General features: G+C 43.7%; 1 protein-coding gene across 1 annotated transcript in view; it reads left to right on the forward strand.

Moving 5' to 3' along the window:
- The window catches only part of Fbn1 (fibrillin 1), a 232,064-nt gene that overhangs the window by 104,727 nt on the left and 107,940 nt on the right, over nucleotides 1-19,397 (forward strand). The window contains exons 7-9 of the mRNA XM_021261460.2: nucleotides 2,253-2,450; nucleotides 5,564-5,689; nucleotides 13,707-13,832. Of these exons, the coding sequence (XP_021117119.1) occupies nucleotides 2,253-2,450; nucleotides 5,564-5,689; nucleotides 13,707-13,832 (450 nt within the window). The remainder of the gene's footprint in view (nucleotides 1-2,252; nucleotides 2,451-5,563; nucleotides 5,690-13,706; nucleotides 13,833-19,397) is intronic.

The following is a 19,397-nucleotide window of genomic DNA, read 5'->3' on the forward strand; positions in this document are numbered from 1 at the left end:
TGTTTTCTCTCGTTCTGTGAAGTATATTGTTGGAATTTCAATCAGCATTGCATTAAATCTATATAGTAGTTTTGGAAGTATGGCCATTTTCACTATATTGGTTCTTCCTACCCAGGAACAAGGGATGTCTTTCCATTTTCTTATATCCTCCTTGATCTCCTTTTTTAGAGTGCTGTAGTTTTCAGTGTAGAGGTCTTTTGCTTCCTTTGTTAGATTGATTCCTAGATATTTAATTTTTTGGATGCTATTGTAAAAGGAATTGTTTCCCTAATTTCTCTCTCAGTGAGTCTGCTATTTGTGTATAAGAAGGCTATTGTTTTTGAGTGTTGACCTTGTATCCAGCTACTCTACTGAATCTGTCAATTAGGTCTAGAAGACTTTTGACCGAGTTTTTTGGGTCTTCTGTGTAAAGTATCATATCATCAGCAAATAATGACAGTTTAACTTCTTCCTTTCCTATCTTTATTCCTTTTATTTCTTTCTCTTTTCTAATTGCTGTGGCTAATATTTCCAGAACTATATTGAACAGGAGTGGTGATAGTGGGCATCCTTGTCTTGTTCCTGATTTTAGCATGAAAGTTTTCAGTTTTTGACCATTTAGTATGATGTTGGCTGTTGGTTTTTCATAGATAGCCTTAATCAGATTGAGATAAAGACCTTCTATTCCAATTTTCTGTAGCGTTTTTATCATGAATGGGTGTTGGATTTTGTCGAATGCCTTTTCTCCATCTATTGAGATGATCATATGGTTTTTGTCCTTGACTCTGTTAAGTTCGTGTATTACATTTATTGATTTACAAATGTTGAACCATCCTTGCATCCCTGGGATAAATCTGACTTGGTCAGGGTGTGTGATCTTCTTGATGCAGGATCCTGATTCTTTACATTAAATACCTGTTGTGTTTTGTATGAGTACATTTTTCAGAATGTTTTTTCACTTGGTTGTTTTTGTATTTGAAATAAAATGGGCTCAATCCAAAAGAAACAGACTGCTGTGTCTTTTGTTCAAGAAACACCCAGGGACAAGATACCATAGCTTGCCTCATTGCAAGTCTTGAAATTCTTTGCTTTCTCTAACCTAAAAAACAATAGGTTGTAAGCTCTGTGAAGACAAGAAAGCCTCTTCCTTTTATCACTTAATTTATTTTTTTAACTTGTGCAGAAACATACAAAAAATTGTACATATTAATAAGGTAATGGGATGTTTTCATATACGTGTGCATTGTGTAGTATTTAAATTGGGTTAAACACATTTGTTGAAACAGTTATCACTTCTTTTGGTGAATACTTTCGATGCACTTTCTTGGTGCTTCTACAATGTATAGTTTGTGATGTTATCTGTAGTTAACCTGTGTTACAGTCGCACACCAGAACTTGCCACTGTGTAACTATAGTTTAGTACTAATTGATTAACCTTCTTCCTCTGCTCTGCCTGGCTTCTGGTAACCGTGATTTACTTTCAGTGTCTACGAGATCAACTTTTTATATTTCACATAAGTGAGAGCACTGACCGTTGTCTTCTGGTTTCTGGCTTTTTTCACTCAACGTAATGATCTCTAGTTTCCTTCGTGCTGTTACAAATGCTAGGATTTCATCCTTTCTATGGCTGAATAGTATTCCACAGCCTGTATGTACCATATTTTCTATTTATGCATTATTTTTTGGTACCGAGGATCGAACTTAGGACCTTGTGCTTGCGAGGTAGGCAGCGGCACCACTGAGCTAAATCCACCAGCCTATTTATGCATTATGAGTTGATGGACATGTCGGTTGTTTCTGGTTCTTAGCTACTGTGAATCGTGCTGCAGTATACACAGGGATACTGTTGTGAATAGTACTACAGCCAACCCAGGCATGCGAACGCTAGTGTCTCTTTAGCACACTGATTTTATTTCCCCGGAGAATTTATGGGGCTGGGTTCAGTGTATGCACCAGCGCATGTCCTGAGTGACGCGTGTAACTTCCCTTGTTACAGTTGCACTGCAGTGCCCTGGTGTGGAGTTTGTTGCTAGCTTGTCTGATCGTCCCAATGGCATCTTCAAAGAGGATGGAAAGCGATGTTTCATCTCCATTTTCAGGCAAGGAAAATCGGGTTGACAGCAGAAGGTCTTCCCGGGGCCTCGGCCGGAGTCAGAGGTGCTTTGTTCTCTCCAGAAATCCAGGTCCCTGGGGCCACTCGGGACGCGCCGGCCGCTCCTCCGTGCGGAGGTTCCTGCTTTCGAGGACTTTGACGGACTCTTCTTCATTTTCAGATTACAGGACCGGGCCGTGCTTTACAGTGGTCAGCAACCAGATGTGCCAAGGCCAGCTCAGCGGGATCGTCTGCACGAAGACCCTGTGCTGTGCCACCGTGGGCCGGGCTTGGGGCCACCCCTGCGAGATGTGTCCGGCCCAGCCCCACCCCTGCCGCCGCGGCTTCATCCCCAACATCCGCACCGGAGCGTGTCAAGGTAAGCGGGCTCTCCGCTGCGCCGGGGCAGGAGAGCCAGGCAGGGTCCCACGCAGCGCCACAACGTCGCTGCTGCCTGACACCGGCCCAGGCCTCAGCGTGGCTGAAGAGAGAGCGGCTGGAGTCTCCTGGGGTGTCCTTGCGAGAGCTCCCCCTGACCCCAGAAGCGTTTCCGCATCCTTCTGACTGCAGGCTGCTGGGGTTCTGTGGGCCCCAACACCGCTCACTGAGGCAATGCCCTGAAAACACACAAAGCAAGATTTGGGAGCAAAGTAGGATGCATTTATTTTCTCACTCGGAACCATGGGGTTCCTCTGTCTCATGGGCTGTACTGAACTGACCTGAAGAACAGTTCCTCTCCGCGTTACACGTGCTACGTTGTGGAATTTTTTTTAACAAGTCAGAAATAAATTAGGTTCGGTTTCACAGTTTTAAATATCCCCAGATGTCTCCTCCTCGCTGCTGCTTCTGCCTCCCCTAGAAGCCCTTCCTCTGTTTTTGGCTTTTGCTCCCATTCCTCCAGCTGTACAAATTCTTTTATTGTCTGGATGTCTGGCAGGAAGCAGGAGGAAGTGAGCAGGGGCCGCTCTGAGCTAAACTGATGGGATGAAAACTCCCGGGCCAGCTGCTCCCTTTAGACCTCGCCACTGCTTTTTATAGCCACTTGCAGTATTTTCAAAATAGTCAGGACCTGCCTTGTTGGGGCAAATGGCTAATACCTTGGGTCGGTTCTATCTGCTGATTCTACAGTTGATGCACAAGAAATCGACTCCAGCTCAGTCACACAGTTCTGCAGGTCTCCAGTGAACTGCGCTCCAGTAGATTCCACTGCTGGTGGTGTTGCTCCTGGCCCGACACCCAGCCACCTTTGCATGCCCTTGAACATATCCTTGTGAAGGTCAAGAGCAACAGGAAGTCACTTGGGAACCCTGAGATGATAAAGGGATTGATCATAGGGTTTTATAGAACAAGGAGGAGGTGCCTCCGTTGGTGCCTGCTTATTTTTCTTATTCTGATGAAGTCCCAGTGAGATTTGACCCCGTCTTGGTCTTGGTGTTCTGATGTCAGCTGATACCCATGAGTGTGGTGACAGGGCCAGGTCCTGTCCCTGAGCCCCTGTGGGAAGGTTGGGTGCTAGCAGAAGCAGGGGGCAGGGGGAGAACTGGGGAGGGGGAAGAACTGTTTGCTGTTCATGTCTTACGATCTGGATTTTTCCCGAATTTGCTTCCCATTCCTGCTTGGCTACTAGTCAACATCTAAGGAAAAAAAGTGTTTTTTTAAAAACTGAGAAATTTGGTGAAAGCCAGTGGAATCAAAATAGCAGTTATACTGCCACTCAGAGAATGCAGTTCTTCATTTTGTTGTTGTTGTTGTCATTTTTTTACTTTTTGATTTCTGGAGAGATTCTTCCAGCCATGTGGAGGACTCTTGCTTTTTGCTGGGGTGTCCAGCCCTTGGGTCAGATGTGGGGACAGGGGATGGGTTCATAAAGGAGCTTGTTCTGTCTTCAGCCTTGGACACACAGCCAGCCAGTGGCTGCCCTCGTGTTGATCTCCTATTGGCCAAGAGAGACTGTCTAGCTTTGCCTAGATGTAAAATCTCTATTTCAAATAACATTTTAATAAACATATCCAACATCTTGTATGAGGACCATGGAAAACTCTGGTCTAAGACAAAATTGAAATTGCCTATGAAACCTAATCCAGTTATATTTCATATGACCATTTGTTTCTGGGTCAGGGCATTGCATATAAGACGGGAGGTGACACTTTTATTCCAAAATAACAGTTCTTCCTTGTCTAACCCTTTCGCTTCATGCCAGCTGTCTCCAGGGACGGGGGTCAGAAGCCTACAGACACAGCCCCTTTCTTGCTTCCTCAGTAAAGAGGGGCACTAAAGAGGACGCTTGAGTTCCAGATTTTTACAAGATTATTCATGTAGAGGAAGAAGTATTCAGGTGCTTCACTGGGGGCGTTATTAGATCAGTCCTTTCTGTGTTAGCAGTGAAGAGGTGGAGGGCACATAAATGCACTTTCATAGTCTTCATAACTGAATGTAGTGAGCTTGGGCTATGTAATTCTGCTCTGGGAAGGTTAATATTGGGGTTACTCATAGGGCCACAGGTTAGTTGTCAGGTGTTGGGGATAGGAGCATTGTATGAAGTGGACAGAGCTCTCTGGAAGCCTGTATTGAAGACAATTTATGAAACAAAACAAAACAGATGCAATCGAGTGAGCTGGCGGTGAGGGTCGGGGCCTGGATGTTGCTGTTGCATGGGCTGATGAGGCTTTGGAGCAGAGATGAAAGGATGGGAGAGATGGACGGGTGGAGGGACATTCCAGGCAGAGGAGCCGCCTCTCCAGCACCCAGAGGTGCATTCCGAGCTGTCTAGGACTTAGCATAGACTTGCATTTTGAGCTGGGAAGGCCACAATCCAACTTCTAGAACAGTTTCTTGAGCCACTGCCCTGCCAGAAGGTCAGCCTGCAGTTGGACACATGTTCACTGGGGCTACTGGACTGCTGGCCCTGATTCGCTAAGTTGTTTAATTTCTACCACACAAGACAACTCGGTAGAAGGTGTGGGTAGAGGGAGATGTCCACTTCATTTGTGCAGAAACATCAGCTATCTTGTAGAGGGACCTTAGGTCAATTGTGTTTTAATGCAGTCATTTAGTGCAACTTTGCAAGATAACTTCATTGTAAACATGTATTGCATTTTAATCTTTAAGCAGTTTTTGAATAATTGATTCCTGCTGCCAATCTGGGTATTTTAATGAGACAGTGAATACTAGCCTTTCTATCATTACATTGTTATACTTTGCTGCATCTGTAATAAAGCCGACAAGTTAGTAGGAAAGAGTCTCCCCTACATGAGGGAAGATGGAAGTTGGGAAATAAAGAATACTTTGTATAGAACAATATTGACCAAACTATCTTCATAATGTGATTTATTTTACATACTGTAATTATGAGACAGTTTCTCTCATTCTAATCCAACTCCTGGGTGCACACATTGGTATAAATATGCTAATATAATTGTGGATAAACTATCACATTTTCTTCTGCAATGAATTTCATATGAGTCTTTCTGTCTCTCTTTTAAAATCTGACAGATGTGGATGAATGCCAGGCCATCCCCGGGCTCTGTCAGGGAGGAAATTGCATTAATACTGTTGGGTCTTTTGAGTGCAAATGCCCTGCTGGACACAAGTTTAATGAAGTGTCACAAAAATGCGAAGGTAAGAAATCTCATGCTTTGCTGCCGAGGGGTGTGGGGAGGCAGACACAACTCAGCATCTGCAACAAGCTTGTTTGCAAATTATTCCTAAACCCTCCTGTCTTTGTCCTCCCTGTAGAAGTGTAAATATAATATTCCTACCAGGAGTAATACGCCTCTGTGTCGCTGAACCAGAAAAGCCCTGCAGCCTTTTCCACTTTTATAGACTCAAAATAAGAGGTCCATCTGAATCACATTAAATGTTAAAGCATGAAATATTTTTGAACCAACATTTGGTTTAAAATGTTCGAGACACATGTTTTTGCATAGTTCTACAGACATGGATTTAAACTTGATCATTAGATATCATTCAGCATGATGTGTCTCCTGATGTTTTTCTAGATAAAATGTATGTTTGATTTTTTGGGGAGCAGGAAGACCAATTAACTCTTATGTTTATGCTCCTAGTACAAGCTTAGGATTTACATTTCTAGGGTGTGACATACGCCTACCAAATGGAAACCTTTCTAATGTTAGTCAAACAGAAATGTAACTTGGGGCAAATTTTTATATTTATTTTATATATTTATATAAATATATATCTTATATATTTATATATTTCTAATATATTTATATTTATATTTATTTTAGTTGATAGCTTGGACTTCTAAAAAAATGTGTATCTGAAGATGTGTTCATTTTTGCCACTACTGTTCCTTGCAGAAAGAGGCCTGGTTTCCAAGTGCAATAATAATCGCTTTGTGAGAAAGATGCGCCCAGAAAATGAGTGGGTGGCACTGAGCTCTCTTCTTTCACAGAGTTCGTGTCACTTACATCCACTTAGGTCTGGTAGTAATGGAAAAATATTCTCAAAGCCACATCTTTTACCAAGCTCATAACAGAGAATGTTTTCCTTCATTTTTAAATTGTTGTATCTTTGCGATACACAATACATTTATCTTGGGGAATCACTTGGTATACGTATAACATCTTGGTAATTTTTAATTCGCTTATTGAAAACAAGTGCTTTGTATCTTTCCTCCTTGACGCTAGCAATGAGGACTAATCCATTTGGAGTTATTTGTCTGGACTTGCTTCCGTAGCCCCTTTCTTGTTTGCCCTGTGTATCGTACCAGCAAAAGACACCTTTAAATTTAAGGTGCAGTTCATAATGTGACATGTCAGACATTTAATATTTACTCACCCTAAATGAAATAATCTAACTCTGATAGAATTATTTTTAGAGTTGGAGTTATGTTTAGATTATTCATCATCATACCACTTATAAATTGCTATTGCACGCTTGACTGTTTTGCATAGTTATTTGAGAGAGCTATGAAAACTATGTCAAGCCTTTCTGAAATAGGGCTTCTTAGAAATGTTTAAGCTTTCAAAGAAGGACAAAATCAACTCTCTGTAGGTGAATGTATTGTAGAAGGCGTGTTGTACATCAGAGTTGGAAGCAGTGTTCATACTGAAAGGGACAGAAAAACTCACCTGATCCTACCCTTTGACTCTGAATAAGGAACACTGCATCTTGAAGAGCATCCAGAGAGTGCTAACATTGGCCTCTTTTGACTCACAGTCTGGCGTTTATTATTGAATTGTCCTGTTTTCCTACATGAAGGCTTTGACTCTACTTTAATGATGGTATTTTCTAATATTTGGAACTCTAAAATGTTATGGCATACGTCTTCTGTCTCTTGCTTTTCGCTCAGTTAACAGTCAAGCGTGGTCTGTGGATATGGACAGGCGGCACGCACACAGCGAATGCTCAGACTGAAAGAGAGGTTCAAGCCCTTTTATTAATGCTGAGAAACCTATTATGATGGTAGTTTATCCAGTGGATCAGAAAGTTTCATCCAGGGAATTGCTTAATCCTTTCAATACACACGAAACATTTTTTCCCCAGCTACATATTAGAATCAGTAGCAAGATAAAAGCAGAATATTTTTGCTAGACTTTTTTCCCCCTCTGCCATCTATTATTACGTTAGATAATTTTTCTCCTTCTTTTTAAATTTTTCTATGCAAAATTTATCTTAGATGAGAATATCCTGTTAGTCTTCGATGGACTCTGCCCTCACGGCTGATCTGAACACTGTTGGCCCATCTTGCTCAGCAGGAAGATCTTCAGAAAGTCCTCTGAGACTTCTTGGCAAGGCAGGGCCCTCCTTCAGCTCCCTTGTTCTCTTCCAGTTATGAGATTCTGTACGCCCCTGAGCAGGGTGGTCAGGCATAACGGTGGGGCTCTGTGCCCTGTGTGTTAGTTAGTTACTGTGACAAAATACCTGCAGTGATCAGCTTGAAAAGAAGAAAGGTTTATTTTGGCTCACACTTGCAGAGTTTTTAGTTCATGGTCACTTGCCTCTGTGCTTGTGATGAGGCCACATCTCATGGTATGAGCAACTAGCAGAGGAGCTCTGTTCCCTCATGGCAGCCAGAAAGTGAATGGGGGAGGAGAGAGATGCTGGGGCTTCAGTCTCACCTTCAAGGGCATGCCCCCATGACCTACCTTTGCATAGCTTGCTTCACCCTCCCTCCCAGCAGCACAGCAGGCTGGTGACGAAGCTGCCCACACACAGCCATGGGGCGGGGGCATTCGAGACCCACACTATAGCACTTGTTCTGGTGCCGTTGCCATTACTTTGTGTGCTTTTTTAGTCAGATCTCCCTTTTGACTCAGAAAAGAAGAAATCAGGTACTTTTTATAGTAATCATTAAAAGTTCTGGTTCAATCTGCTCTGTCTTAGTAGATTCACAAGGGCTCACCCACACTCCTTAGGTGCAAGAAGGCTCCATTCAAATTGCTTTTCCCAGACTTTATGAAGAAAACCTCAGTAGCACGGGAACTAGCACAAAGAATCAACAACTGGGATCTCACCTTATTAAAAAGCTTCTGCACTGCAAGAGAAACCACCAACAGAGCTAAGAGACAACCTACAATGTGGGAAAAAATTTTTAGCAGCTGTAACTCAGACAAAGGGCTACTATCTAGAATATATAAAGAACTGAAAAAAATCAGACCTCCCAAATGTAAAGACCCAATCCAAAAATGGGCATCTGAAATGAACAGACATTTCTCAGACGAAGAAGTAAAAACAGCAAATAAACATATGAAAAATGTTACTGGTCATTTGAGAGATGCAGATGAAAACAACACTCAGATTCCACCTCACCCCAGAAAGAATGGCTGCTGTCAAGAAGTCATCCAATAACAAATGCTGGTGGGGATGTGGGGAGAAAGGAACCCTGCTCCACTGCTGGTGGGAGTGCAGGCTGGTGCAGCCACTGTGGAAATCAGTATGGAGATACCTCAAAGAACTAGGACTAGAGATCCCATTTGACCCAGCTATTCCCCTGCTGGGGATCTTCCCCAAAGAATTAAAAGAATCATACCACAGTGATATATGTGCACCCATGTTCATAGCAGCACAGTTTGTAATAGCTAAAACTTGGAAGCAGCCCAAATGCCCATCAGCTGGAGACTGGATAAAGTAAATGTGTTTTTTTGTATAAAATGGAGTACTACTCAGCCATAAAGAACGAGAAACTAGAGACATTTATAGCTAAGTGGATGCACATCGAGGCCATAATCTTAAGTGAAATAAATAGGACACACATGTGTAAATACCAAATAGTTTCTCTGGTGTGAGAAACTGAAATTATAAATAAGGATTAACATGATTAAAATGAATAATTGATAATTTGAAATAGGAAGAAAAGGTCCAAAGGGGTAGGGGCGTTGGGAGGGGAAGGGGAAAGGAAAGAAGGGAAATGAAAAATTATGAGAAAAGGAAAAAATGGAAATGAAATCTATGCAAATAGGGAAGGGTGGAGGGGGGTGAAGGGAAGACAGGGAATGGGGAGAAAATAAGAACCAAGATACATCATGTACAGGTACAAGCACCCAATGATAAATATAAATGTATTGTATACCTAAAATGTACCAATAAAAGAACTTAAGGAAAAAAACAAAAACAAAGTCAAAAAACCAAATTGCTTTTCCTGAGATCTTCCTTCTGGAGAGGCCTCACTTCCTTTTGACAGTATGCTCCTCTTCCCAAAACTTAAATACAATGTTTTCACCAAGGTTTATATGTGAGCAAATAACCACAGTGTAGGTACAGTTTAAATATAAATGAACAAGCTAAAGTGATTATATAATAATCATAAAGTTTTCGTACATGTAGGAAGAAACATTTTCATACATTTGGGATTTATAGCTGTGATTTAGGAAAAGGGGAAGTAGGGCTCATGCCTGCCTCTTTGCTGATTTTCCTGATGGCTGTGGAGTGTATATACTGAAAGAACACACGAGCCTTTTCCTTTTGGAAACCAGGTTCATATTTGCATAGGTTACTGTGGGAGGAAATTAAGAAATAAAAATCATAATTAAGGGATTAAGTTTTATTTCTGGAAGGAGTCTCTTGGCTTCCTAATTAACCACTAATATTTTGGGATTTAGATTGTCAAGCCAGCCTTTAGCAATTAGAATAGCACTGCATGATGCATAAGGCTTTTTAAAACATGTGGCTCTTAAATCCATGGCCTCCCTCATACGTGAGCCAAAAACCTCAGGATTTCTCCTTTCCAAAATAATGGCATATTTATCTGATGGCTCCTTGCTCTGAGGAGCTCTTATCCTGTGGGACGCCAGGGAGAGCTCTGGGGACTGCTGAGCCCATTGCCAAGGGCGAGGCTTCCTTCTCTGCAGCTGGCTGCCGGTCGTGATTCTTACAGCCTGAGATAACTGCTCCTGAAACAACGAGTCGAACAAAATCTACAGGACAGGCAAAAGAGCCCGAGGATGAGGTCGACCTGGTCCGGTCTTGGTGGTCTGCAGTCCTCTCCGTGATCTTAGACACGTTAGTTACCGTCGCTGAGTTGCTTCAGCTCCCAGATGAGGAGGTTGAAGAGCATGACACGTGGAGATAGCCTGGCCCGCTATCCAGACTCCACTTGCCCTTACTGGCGTTTCTAAGGTCTAGGGTGGGAAGAATGTCAGAACAGAGAGACGGAGGAGGAGGAGGAAGAGGAGGGGGTAGGGGGAGGGGGAGGGAAGGGCAGGGCAGGGCAGCAGGGAGGGAGGGAACCTACTGCCTGTGTTTCTTCTCAGGGTCCCAGTGAGAGCCACCAAGGGTCCTGCCTGGCTACTTCCTGGCGGCTCTCCTGTCCCCTCCTGCCACCTCAGGGGATAAGGAGAGCTGCCCAGAGCCAGGGAGTCTGTTGTCCAGCTAAGCCCCTGCCCACCAGGCCACCCCAGCTCGAGTTCTCTTGTCACCAGCATTACATACAGACCGACTTACAGAAACTGTGCATGTCACCATTCTCAAGTTCCCCATCGCCTGGAGTCCCTGAAATTCTGTTAACAGGAGATAAACAGAGTGATCAGAGCTTGGAGAAATAATGCTTCAGGGAGAACGCATTCCAGAGTGCCGCTCCAACTCACATCCTTTTTGCTGGCCCGTTGCTCTCAGGGACTTCTGAGGTCACGGCTCCTGGTTCCATCATTGGAAGCAACGGGGTGAGAAGCATGGTCGTCCTTAGGTCAGAGGCTAGGCACCAGAAGGAAGAGGGTGAGTCACCTGAGGGGACTCGGGGACTCGCAGGTGTTTAGGCCCCTTTGGGTATAATGATTTGTCCCAGTTCCCCTGATGTGACTGGAAGTGAAGATGTGCATCTGGTCTGTTGGCCTCTGGGGGAGTAACTCCCACCAGCCGACGACCTTACAGACAGTGGGGCTCTGCGCTTATTTCATGTTCTGCTCATGTCAGCTTTCTGACGGCTTCCGCATAATGAGGGAGAGATGCCTGCGCCCAGGCATGTGGAAATCAGGCCCCACGGTCACGCTGTGGGGATGAGGTGAAAAGACATTGGCCTTGAGACAGCACCTGCCACTCAGCACCCAGGAGAACTGTCCTCATTATTCCTGTCCTTATGGTAATCTTCAGTAAAGGGTTCAAGTCTACTCCAGCTGGCATGTGAAAGATATGAATCTGTCTTAATTCAGTAACTTTCTCTGATAGATATGCGGTCACTTAACCTATTTGGATAGTCATACATCTTAAGTGGCATTAATAAGGATGGTAGCAGTCATTTATAGTAAGAGGTTGAAAAAATACTTTCTAATAGACACTGCCCCTCACATGTTTCTGGTAGTTGTTATGTGACTCAGACATTAATGTTTAGGAATACTTTGAGCAGAGTACATTCTTCTTAATACTTTGGCCTTTTGATTGTATCTTCCTCTGTCCTTAAATGAGGTTTTAAATGCTGTAGGCTCTTGCATACATTTGCTTCATGAGTTAGGTGTAAGCATGGCTTGGGAAATACAACAAGAGGACCTATTTTTAAGAGCTGCCTTACAAAGTGCCTTTGAGCTATTGTGCCCGTTCTTGAGCCTTAAGCTCTGCCCTTGGAAGTTTCTTTGCCTGACTGCTTTGTGCCAGTGAAATTTTTATCTGTTGGAATACAGTAAGCACCTTTACCATTACCCAGCATCACAGTGACCGTGCTGTTTATGTTAGCATTGACTCCAATATAAGCAGTGAAATACTGTTTGTTTTATCATCTAGCATAGCAGAGGAGAATGGCGATTTTGCTTTTCAGAAGGCTAGACAGTGTCCTTGTTGCCTTGTGAGTCAGAGCAGGCTTGAATCGGATCCACTTAGAACCCAGTTTTGTTTTCCTAATGAAGAGCAGCCCGCAGCCTGGAGAAGATGCCCTCGATGCTTGCTTCGAGGTTCTAGGTCTCTCTGAGTTTTGGCAGTGTCACCTGGGCATTGTGTACTCCCAGGGGTCTGGGGCAAATCCCTCCTCTCCCTGGATGGGTGTGGGTGGCCCTACTTGTTTGTCCTAGGGAGCAGGGAATGTGGATCTATCTCCCAGGCTCTGAGTTCACTTCTAGCCAAAGCAAGACATTCTTGATTTCTTCTCTCCCCTACCTGGTGCCACTTACTGACATTTGTCCATGGGTGGGTCTGACTATTGCAAAGCTCCCCTTAGAGGAAACAGTCAGATTTGTCCTGAGGGATGTTTATTGCTTCCTTGGAGACTGGTAGCCTCAGGGTTGGAGGACTGACCCCAACTTTGGCCTCCGTGGCATTCAGGATGTTTATTAGATGTTATGGGACTGGAGGAAGAATAGGGGGAAAAGCAGGAGTGTGCAGATGAGAAGCTGAGCTATGGTGGGGCTGCCCCAGGGGGAAGTGAGAATGGGAATGGCCTTCAGAGTTGTCCTCCTGGGTCAGAGCACCAGGCCTCTGTCCCTCTCCCAGGATTTGCCATCAGGTGTGGCATCGCTGGGGAGGATGTGACCCAGGCAAGGCAGCATTCTGTGGCTCAGGCAGTCCCAGAAGAGTCTGAGAGCCAGAGCCAGACTACCCAAGCCTCTCCACAGCTGGCGGAGCCAGTCTTCCCAGGGAGGAAGAGCTGAGCAGAGAACCAGAGTGCGCTGCAGTGCATTCACCCAGCGTGCTTTGAGCAGACCACAGAAACTATCACAGGGGCTTGGGGCCGGGGACCCTGAAAACCAAGCCACCCCCTCCCACCCTTCTGCTCCAGTTAACTAACTCTTGGCCAGCGCTAAGGGCAGGAGGACATCTCTGAAGGATTTCTGTACCTGCTTTGTGGAAAGTCAGGTTGAAAAGAAATACGGGAAAGACATAGCATACAAAAGAACTAGGCAAGTTTAACTCAGAGGAAAACAGGGAACGAACAGGGAAAAAACACAGCCAAAAAAAAATGACGTTGGGAATATTAGCACACTATAGGTATTTGGTGAAACAGCTGTACACACTTTTAAATTCCAGAGATGGGTGAGTTGATTTTGCTGTGATCTCTTGAATTTGGCAAACCCCTGGATAAGTCTGGGCTGCGAGAAGCACCCCTCTTGAATGAGCTGTTCTTCTTGCAGCTTTTATTTGGTAAAGATGGCAGTTTCCGGGGACGCGACTGTATGTGCTCCTTCTGATTCTGCACCTAGGAACAGTTTCATCTGGTGTTCTACAAATACCGAGACTGTTCTTTATGTTCCAGATATTGATGAATGCAGCACCTTTCCTGGAATCTGCGACGGGGGTGAATGTACGAACACTGTCAGCAGTTACTTTTGCAAATGTCCGCCTGGGTTTTACACCTCTCCTGATGGAACCCGATGCATAGGTAGGTTTAATTTCAGACAGTGTCGTGGTTTCTATGTCAGTTCCACAGCGAACATCTTTTGACATAAGTTTGTTAAGGGGGCGCATCTCTCTCCCTCAAGGTAAAAATGTACATTTATGAAAATGTACTGAACAGTGGAGCAGCCTCTTAAAGAACAGAAGCATCTCAAGGTCTTGTTTTGGAACTTGTTGCTTCCCATAAAAGAGGCATGATCAGGAGGCCTTCGAGGTATGTGGAGTCTAAGCCAACAGTGCCAACCTTGAAGCCATCCCTGACCTCACCCCCTGTGACCCCTGCCTCCATTCATTCCCAGGGGTCTGTGTTAATTTAGGTCTGAAATTTCACCTTAACCTTTTAATTGGTGTCCCTCCTTCCTGGCTTCTCTACAATCCATCTTGTCAGACTTATCTTCCTAAAGTAATGCTTTGATTAAATAACACTCTTGCTCAAAAACCCTTGGTAGTTTTCCACTGGGACTTGGAAACTGGTGATTTTCATTCTTCGTCCAGTGGATATTTCAAGGGCTGCTAAAGCCAGAGACAGGGCTGGGGCAGTGACAGGGAAAGCTGCTGTGCCTACACCCACATACACACCAGGCATGGTCATTCTGCTCTCATCTGGTCGTAGGCGCCACATAAGTTACCAATGAAATAGATTTGAGAGCTGCTGGATTTCACAGTCGCTAAGACTTCCTTCAAAGTCTAGTATTGTAGAATGAAATTCCAGTTCCAGAAGCCATAGCCTGATTGCACAGGGGCTCACTGTCAAGTCAGTGACCTAGCAGCACAGTTGGGCCTTCTCGCCCGAGTGGCCCATCCTTTGAGTTCCTTCATGCCTCAGTCACACGTGTCACAGCCCTGTGAGCATCCTTCTTCCCGACTACAGCCCCCTTTCCATACCTGTAAGGCGTCCCAGCCCAGGCGACTTAGAAAGTTCTCCCTTACCCAAGCATGCGCTTCTCATGACGGGAAGCAAGCGATGTGTCTTGCTTGTATTATCCTCCTGCCCAGGCAGTGAGCTCTCTGTGAGGAGGACAATGCCCTCCTCTCCCTGCTGCTGCCCAGCACACTTTTGTTCATGTGCCAGGCACTCGGTAAGCATTTGTTGAACATCAAAATTGAGTAATTTGTTGTTTGGGTAAAGCTAGGAAGCCTGTGGCACAGAGTCTTAGGGAAAGAGAAATGCTGTTGTTTTGATGTTTGTTTCTGGTCCATATTTTCAAAGACACTCAGCTCACCAGAGATTTCAAACCAAAACAGAAGTGTGGGCGAAGTTCTGAATTCCTTTTTACTTAGTCACGTATGCTGTCTCTTGGAGTTGACATTTGAAGAATTGAAACTAGTGGGGAGGTATATCTAGAATTTCCTTAGAAAAACAGTGGTGTCCGGGTGGCCTGACATCCCCGGATCTGTCCTAGACACTGGAACTAGAGAGGAAGAATCACAAGTGCAGTTCACATAGAGCAGTCCTTTTTCTCCCCAAACTGCCCCCATTAGCACGAGATCTCCTGTGGATAGGATCAGCAAAGGATAAAGCAGGAGCTTTTCTCTTCCCGACTGTAGATATTGCTTCTGAGCCTCAAATACAGCCTCCAAACTGGGTTAAAAGGATTAAAATACACTTACATATCAAAAAGTTTACATTTAAAAACTACTTTTTATTGAATGTGTCCATACTGGTCTGGCCTTGTGGTGCACACCTGTAATCCCAGCTCTCTGGGCGGTTGAGGCAGGAGGGATGCAAGTTTGAGTCCAGCCTGGACAGCTCAGCAACTGAGTGAGACCCTATCTTTTTTTTTTTTTTTTGGTGCTGGGAATCGAACTCGGGTCCTTGCGCTTATGCAGCAGGTGGTGAAACCACTGAGCTAAATCCCCGACCCTGAGTAAGACCCTATCTTGAAATCTAAAAAATTAAAAATTAAAAAGGCTAGGGATGTAGTTCAGTGCAAAGACCCTGGGTTCAATCCCCAGCATGGTAAAAGACAATGAATCAAACAAAACCCAATAGGTATACATGTTGACCTTTTACAAAGGAAGGAGGAGAGGAACTAAGATTCATGGCTCATCTCTTAGATGTGAGATATGTAAATTAAGTGATTTAATGTTCAAAACCACTTTGTAGATGGAAAGAAGCTGAGATTCAGAGAGGCTAGGTAAATAATTTGGGCCAGTGGTTTAAGCAGGAGATTAGAGAGGGTGCTGGGATTCCTTCATAGGTGGTCTGAGTCTGTAGTCCCAGACTTCTGTGAACACCAGGTGCCGTTAGCTTTCTTGCCCCATCCCTAGACAAGCACTCTCTCCTCCTTGGAAGCTTATTGTAGCAGCAGTGATCAGCTTGCTATACATAATGATCCAAGGAACTTCCCTAACCTTCATATTTCTGTCCAACCACAGACAACCCCCGAAAATACAAATGGTTCCCAACTCATAAATGAATCCAGATGTGTTAACTTTTCCTCATCGTTACCAAATATGCAAAAAAATCAACTTAAGGGAGGAAAGATAGATTTGGGCTCATGGCTTCAGAGGGTTTAGTCCATGAGTAGCTGGCTCTGTGGCTTCTGGGCTATGTAAAGCGAGCGAGCAGCATGGCAAGGTGTGTACTGTAGACCAAAGCAGCTCACTATGCAAAGTATGGTTGATAAAAGGCAGAGATAGCAGGAAGTGAGCCTGAGAGGAAGGCAATGGGGTCCAAATATGGTCCCCAAGGTGAGGCCCCATGATCCACTCCCTTCAGTTGGACCCCACCTCCTAAGTTTCCATCACTTTCCAATAATACCATCAAATCATGACCGCAACGGATTAACCCACTGATGAAGTTAAAACCCTTATGATCTGATCACCTTCTGAAATCCCCACCTCTGAAGATGTAACCTTTTGGGGGAACATTTTTATCTACACTGTAATACCAAGGTTGCTTGTAAGTTGATTGCTTGGAATAGAAAACTAATAGAAATCCCTGTATGTAGACAGTGGCATGTGATACCTTCTTTATACATTTCTTATAACCATGAAATTCCCACCCTTATGTTCTGCTCCCACATTCTGACTCTCTCAGACTTTCACAGTCCAGTGCTCCATTTGCCCTCTAAGCTCTTGCAGTATCATGTATTTTCTGGAATTTCCCTTTGGTACTTGATTGTACATAATTTAGGGTTTTCCTTTTGTAATGATAGTGTGCTGTATCTCCTCAACTTGAAGTGCCATGGGATATTCTGTCCCACGGTGGCTCTCACAATGCCTGGGTCCTGCTTGGATCCAGCAGTGTTAATGATTGGCTAGGAGAAGTCTAGGATGGCCTGAAAACATCAGGATTTGTTTTGGTCTAATGTGATTTCTGGGTCCTGTGAGTAAAGGCCACGTGATTCAGAAGACAGGAAATATTCCTGTCTTTCCTGTTCCTTTCCTGCCAGGTGTCTTCGCCAGGATAGATTGAAGGTGGACAAAATTCTGTGAGTCCTCCTGCTTCTCCTTATGTCCTCCAGACCCTGACAATCTCTGTCCCTGGCTCCTGTGGCTCTTCACATTATCCTAGAACTACCCTTTACCTCCGTACAGTAATCCAGCCCCAGAAGAGGCCTTCTTCCGGTTATAGTTCTGCTGCTGGAGGAAACAGGGTGCTTCCGGCTGGTGTGCCTCGGGGTTCAGTTCCTCCAGATGGTTGCAGCCTTCAGTTTTCTCTTTCCTTCTTAGCTTATAGGTTTTTCTTTAAAATTAAAAGTTGTGTAAATATGTATTTTTAAAACAAAGTTTCTCCTCCACCACCCCCACCGCCCCAAAAAAAAGAAAAAGGAAAGAAATGCAAAATGATTATTGTATGGGCAGGTGCCATTTGTAGGTCAGGAACTGCCAGTAACCCAAATGTAACTTGTAATTTTTTTCAGCTCCAATATTCATGATTTTGATCAAGTGCCTGTGACCCACTGATTTAACATATTAGCCAGCCAGATGGGCAGTAACACAGTATCGTACTTAATTTGCAAGATGATAGACATTATTCCATTAAGCGTTTACCATTGGCAGCTGTGGTCCCATTTTTGCTCTGAAGGATAGCCCACGCTGAAAATTATATGTACAGATCGCATAATTTGGTCAAGTGTTTACACTGGGTTTTAACCACCAAATTCATTTGAAGCTGGGATATAAGCCAGTTTTGAGTATCTCTTCTCACTCTTAAGAGCCTTTGGTTTCCATGCCCAAAATATTTACTAGATGAGTATGTAAGGTATTAGTGGCTTTAAGGCATTGCAAATTAGGAAATAGGAACTTCTGCTTCTCCCCGTCTTCATGAGGGTTGGGACTTCAGAGAGCGTACTTGTCTGCGCCCTTTCTCCAGGAATTTGTCCCGGGTCAGACTGGAATTAAGCTTGTTCTGACTTTTTGCTGGGACTGTTAATCTGGCCAGAGGCTTAGGAACTAGAACCACAAAAAAACTCTGGAGAGTGCATTGGTATTTGCTAGTGGTTTTTAGTACTTTCTGAAATAACCTTGTATCTGTAAAGCTGACTTGTGATTTTCTTTTATGGTTTGCATAGGTTTGTTCTAGCCTTCTTCACTTGATGCTATATAATTTAAGTTTTTCTAGATTACTTTCATTTTATTTTATTTTATCTGTTCATTAAAACTTTCAAAATTTGAAGACTTGGTGTTCTTCAGAATGAGGTAAATGGTAATTATAGGAATGACCCTCTGTGAGCAGATTTGATGTTTAATATTCAGACTTGGAGGAAACATGGGGATGGATTTTTTTTTACTCTAAACACATTCTTCACTTTATGAAACGATTTACTTACTGCTTATGTTCTTTTACACGGCCAGCATATTTAAGATATCCAAACTATATTTTATATAGACTGTACAGAGATGTATTTTATTTGAATGGAGGTGTCACCTCGAAGTCTTTCAGGTAGATAAAGATGCTTGTACTGCTACCTGGCCCCTCTGTTTCACAGTAAGATGTCAAATGGTTTTCCGACATCGTGTGCTCGTTTTGAACAGCATCAGATGTTGCCATAACAGATGAGACATAACCCAGTAAAAGTGACACATAGAAATGTATCTTACCATGTTGCTTTGCTAAGATACTTTTCCACAGAAACCAAAACCCAAACCCAAACAAACCAAAACCCATCTTCCAGATCTGTTGTGTCCCATAGGACCGACAATTTAGAGTTGTTTATATTTTGAACATGTAAATACTTGGAGCCTTGAAAAAATCTGTTAAGGCCCAAGGACAAAAGACAATCTTGATTAATAAGCATTATATCTGATTGTAAAGTAGCTCATTCCTTCAAGAAACGCCACAAGTGTGACTCACAGTTTCAACCCCCAAAATAAGAAAGATCCTTTAGAAATATGGATTATGGCATAGACTTAGTGTTGTTTTAAAATAGATTTACATAAATGTTTGCCTAAGGCAGCTCGAATGAAGTAGTTTGAAACCCAGGACAACCCAGACTCCCTTCTGTATAGACGGATCTTTGTAAGTAATTAGCTGTCACTGCTGATGAGTTTCTGGGTCTCTTTTTTCCTACCGCACGTACGGTCTTAATCATTCATTCCCACC

The sequence above is a fragment of the Heterocephalus glaber genome, unplaced genomic scaffold (genome assembly GCF_053883595.1).
Source record: "Heterocephalus glaber isolate CG9 unplaced genomic scaffold, H.glaber_assembly_v1.0 deba00000122, whole genome shotgun sequence".
Classification (NCBI taxonomy): Eukaryota; Metazoa; Chordata; class Mammalia; order Rodentia; family Bathyergidae; genus Heterocephalus; species Heterocephalus glaber.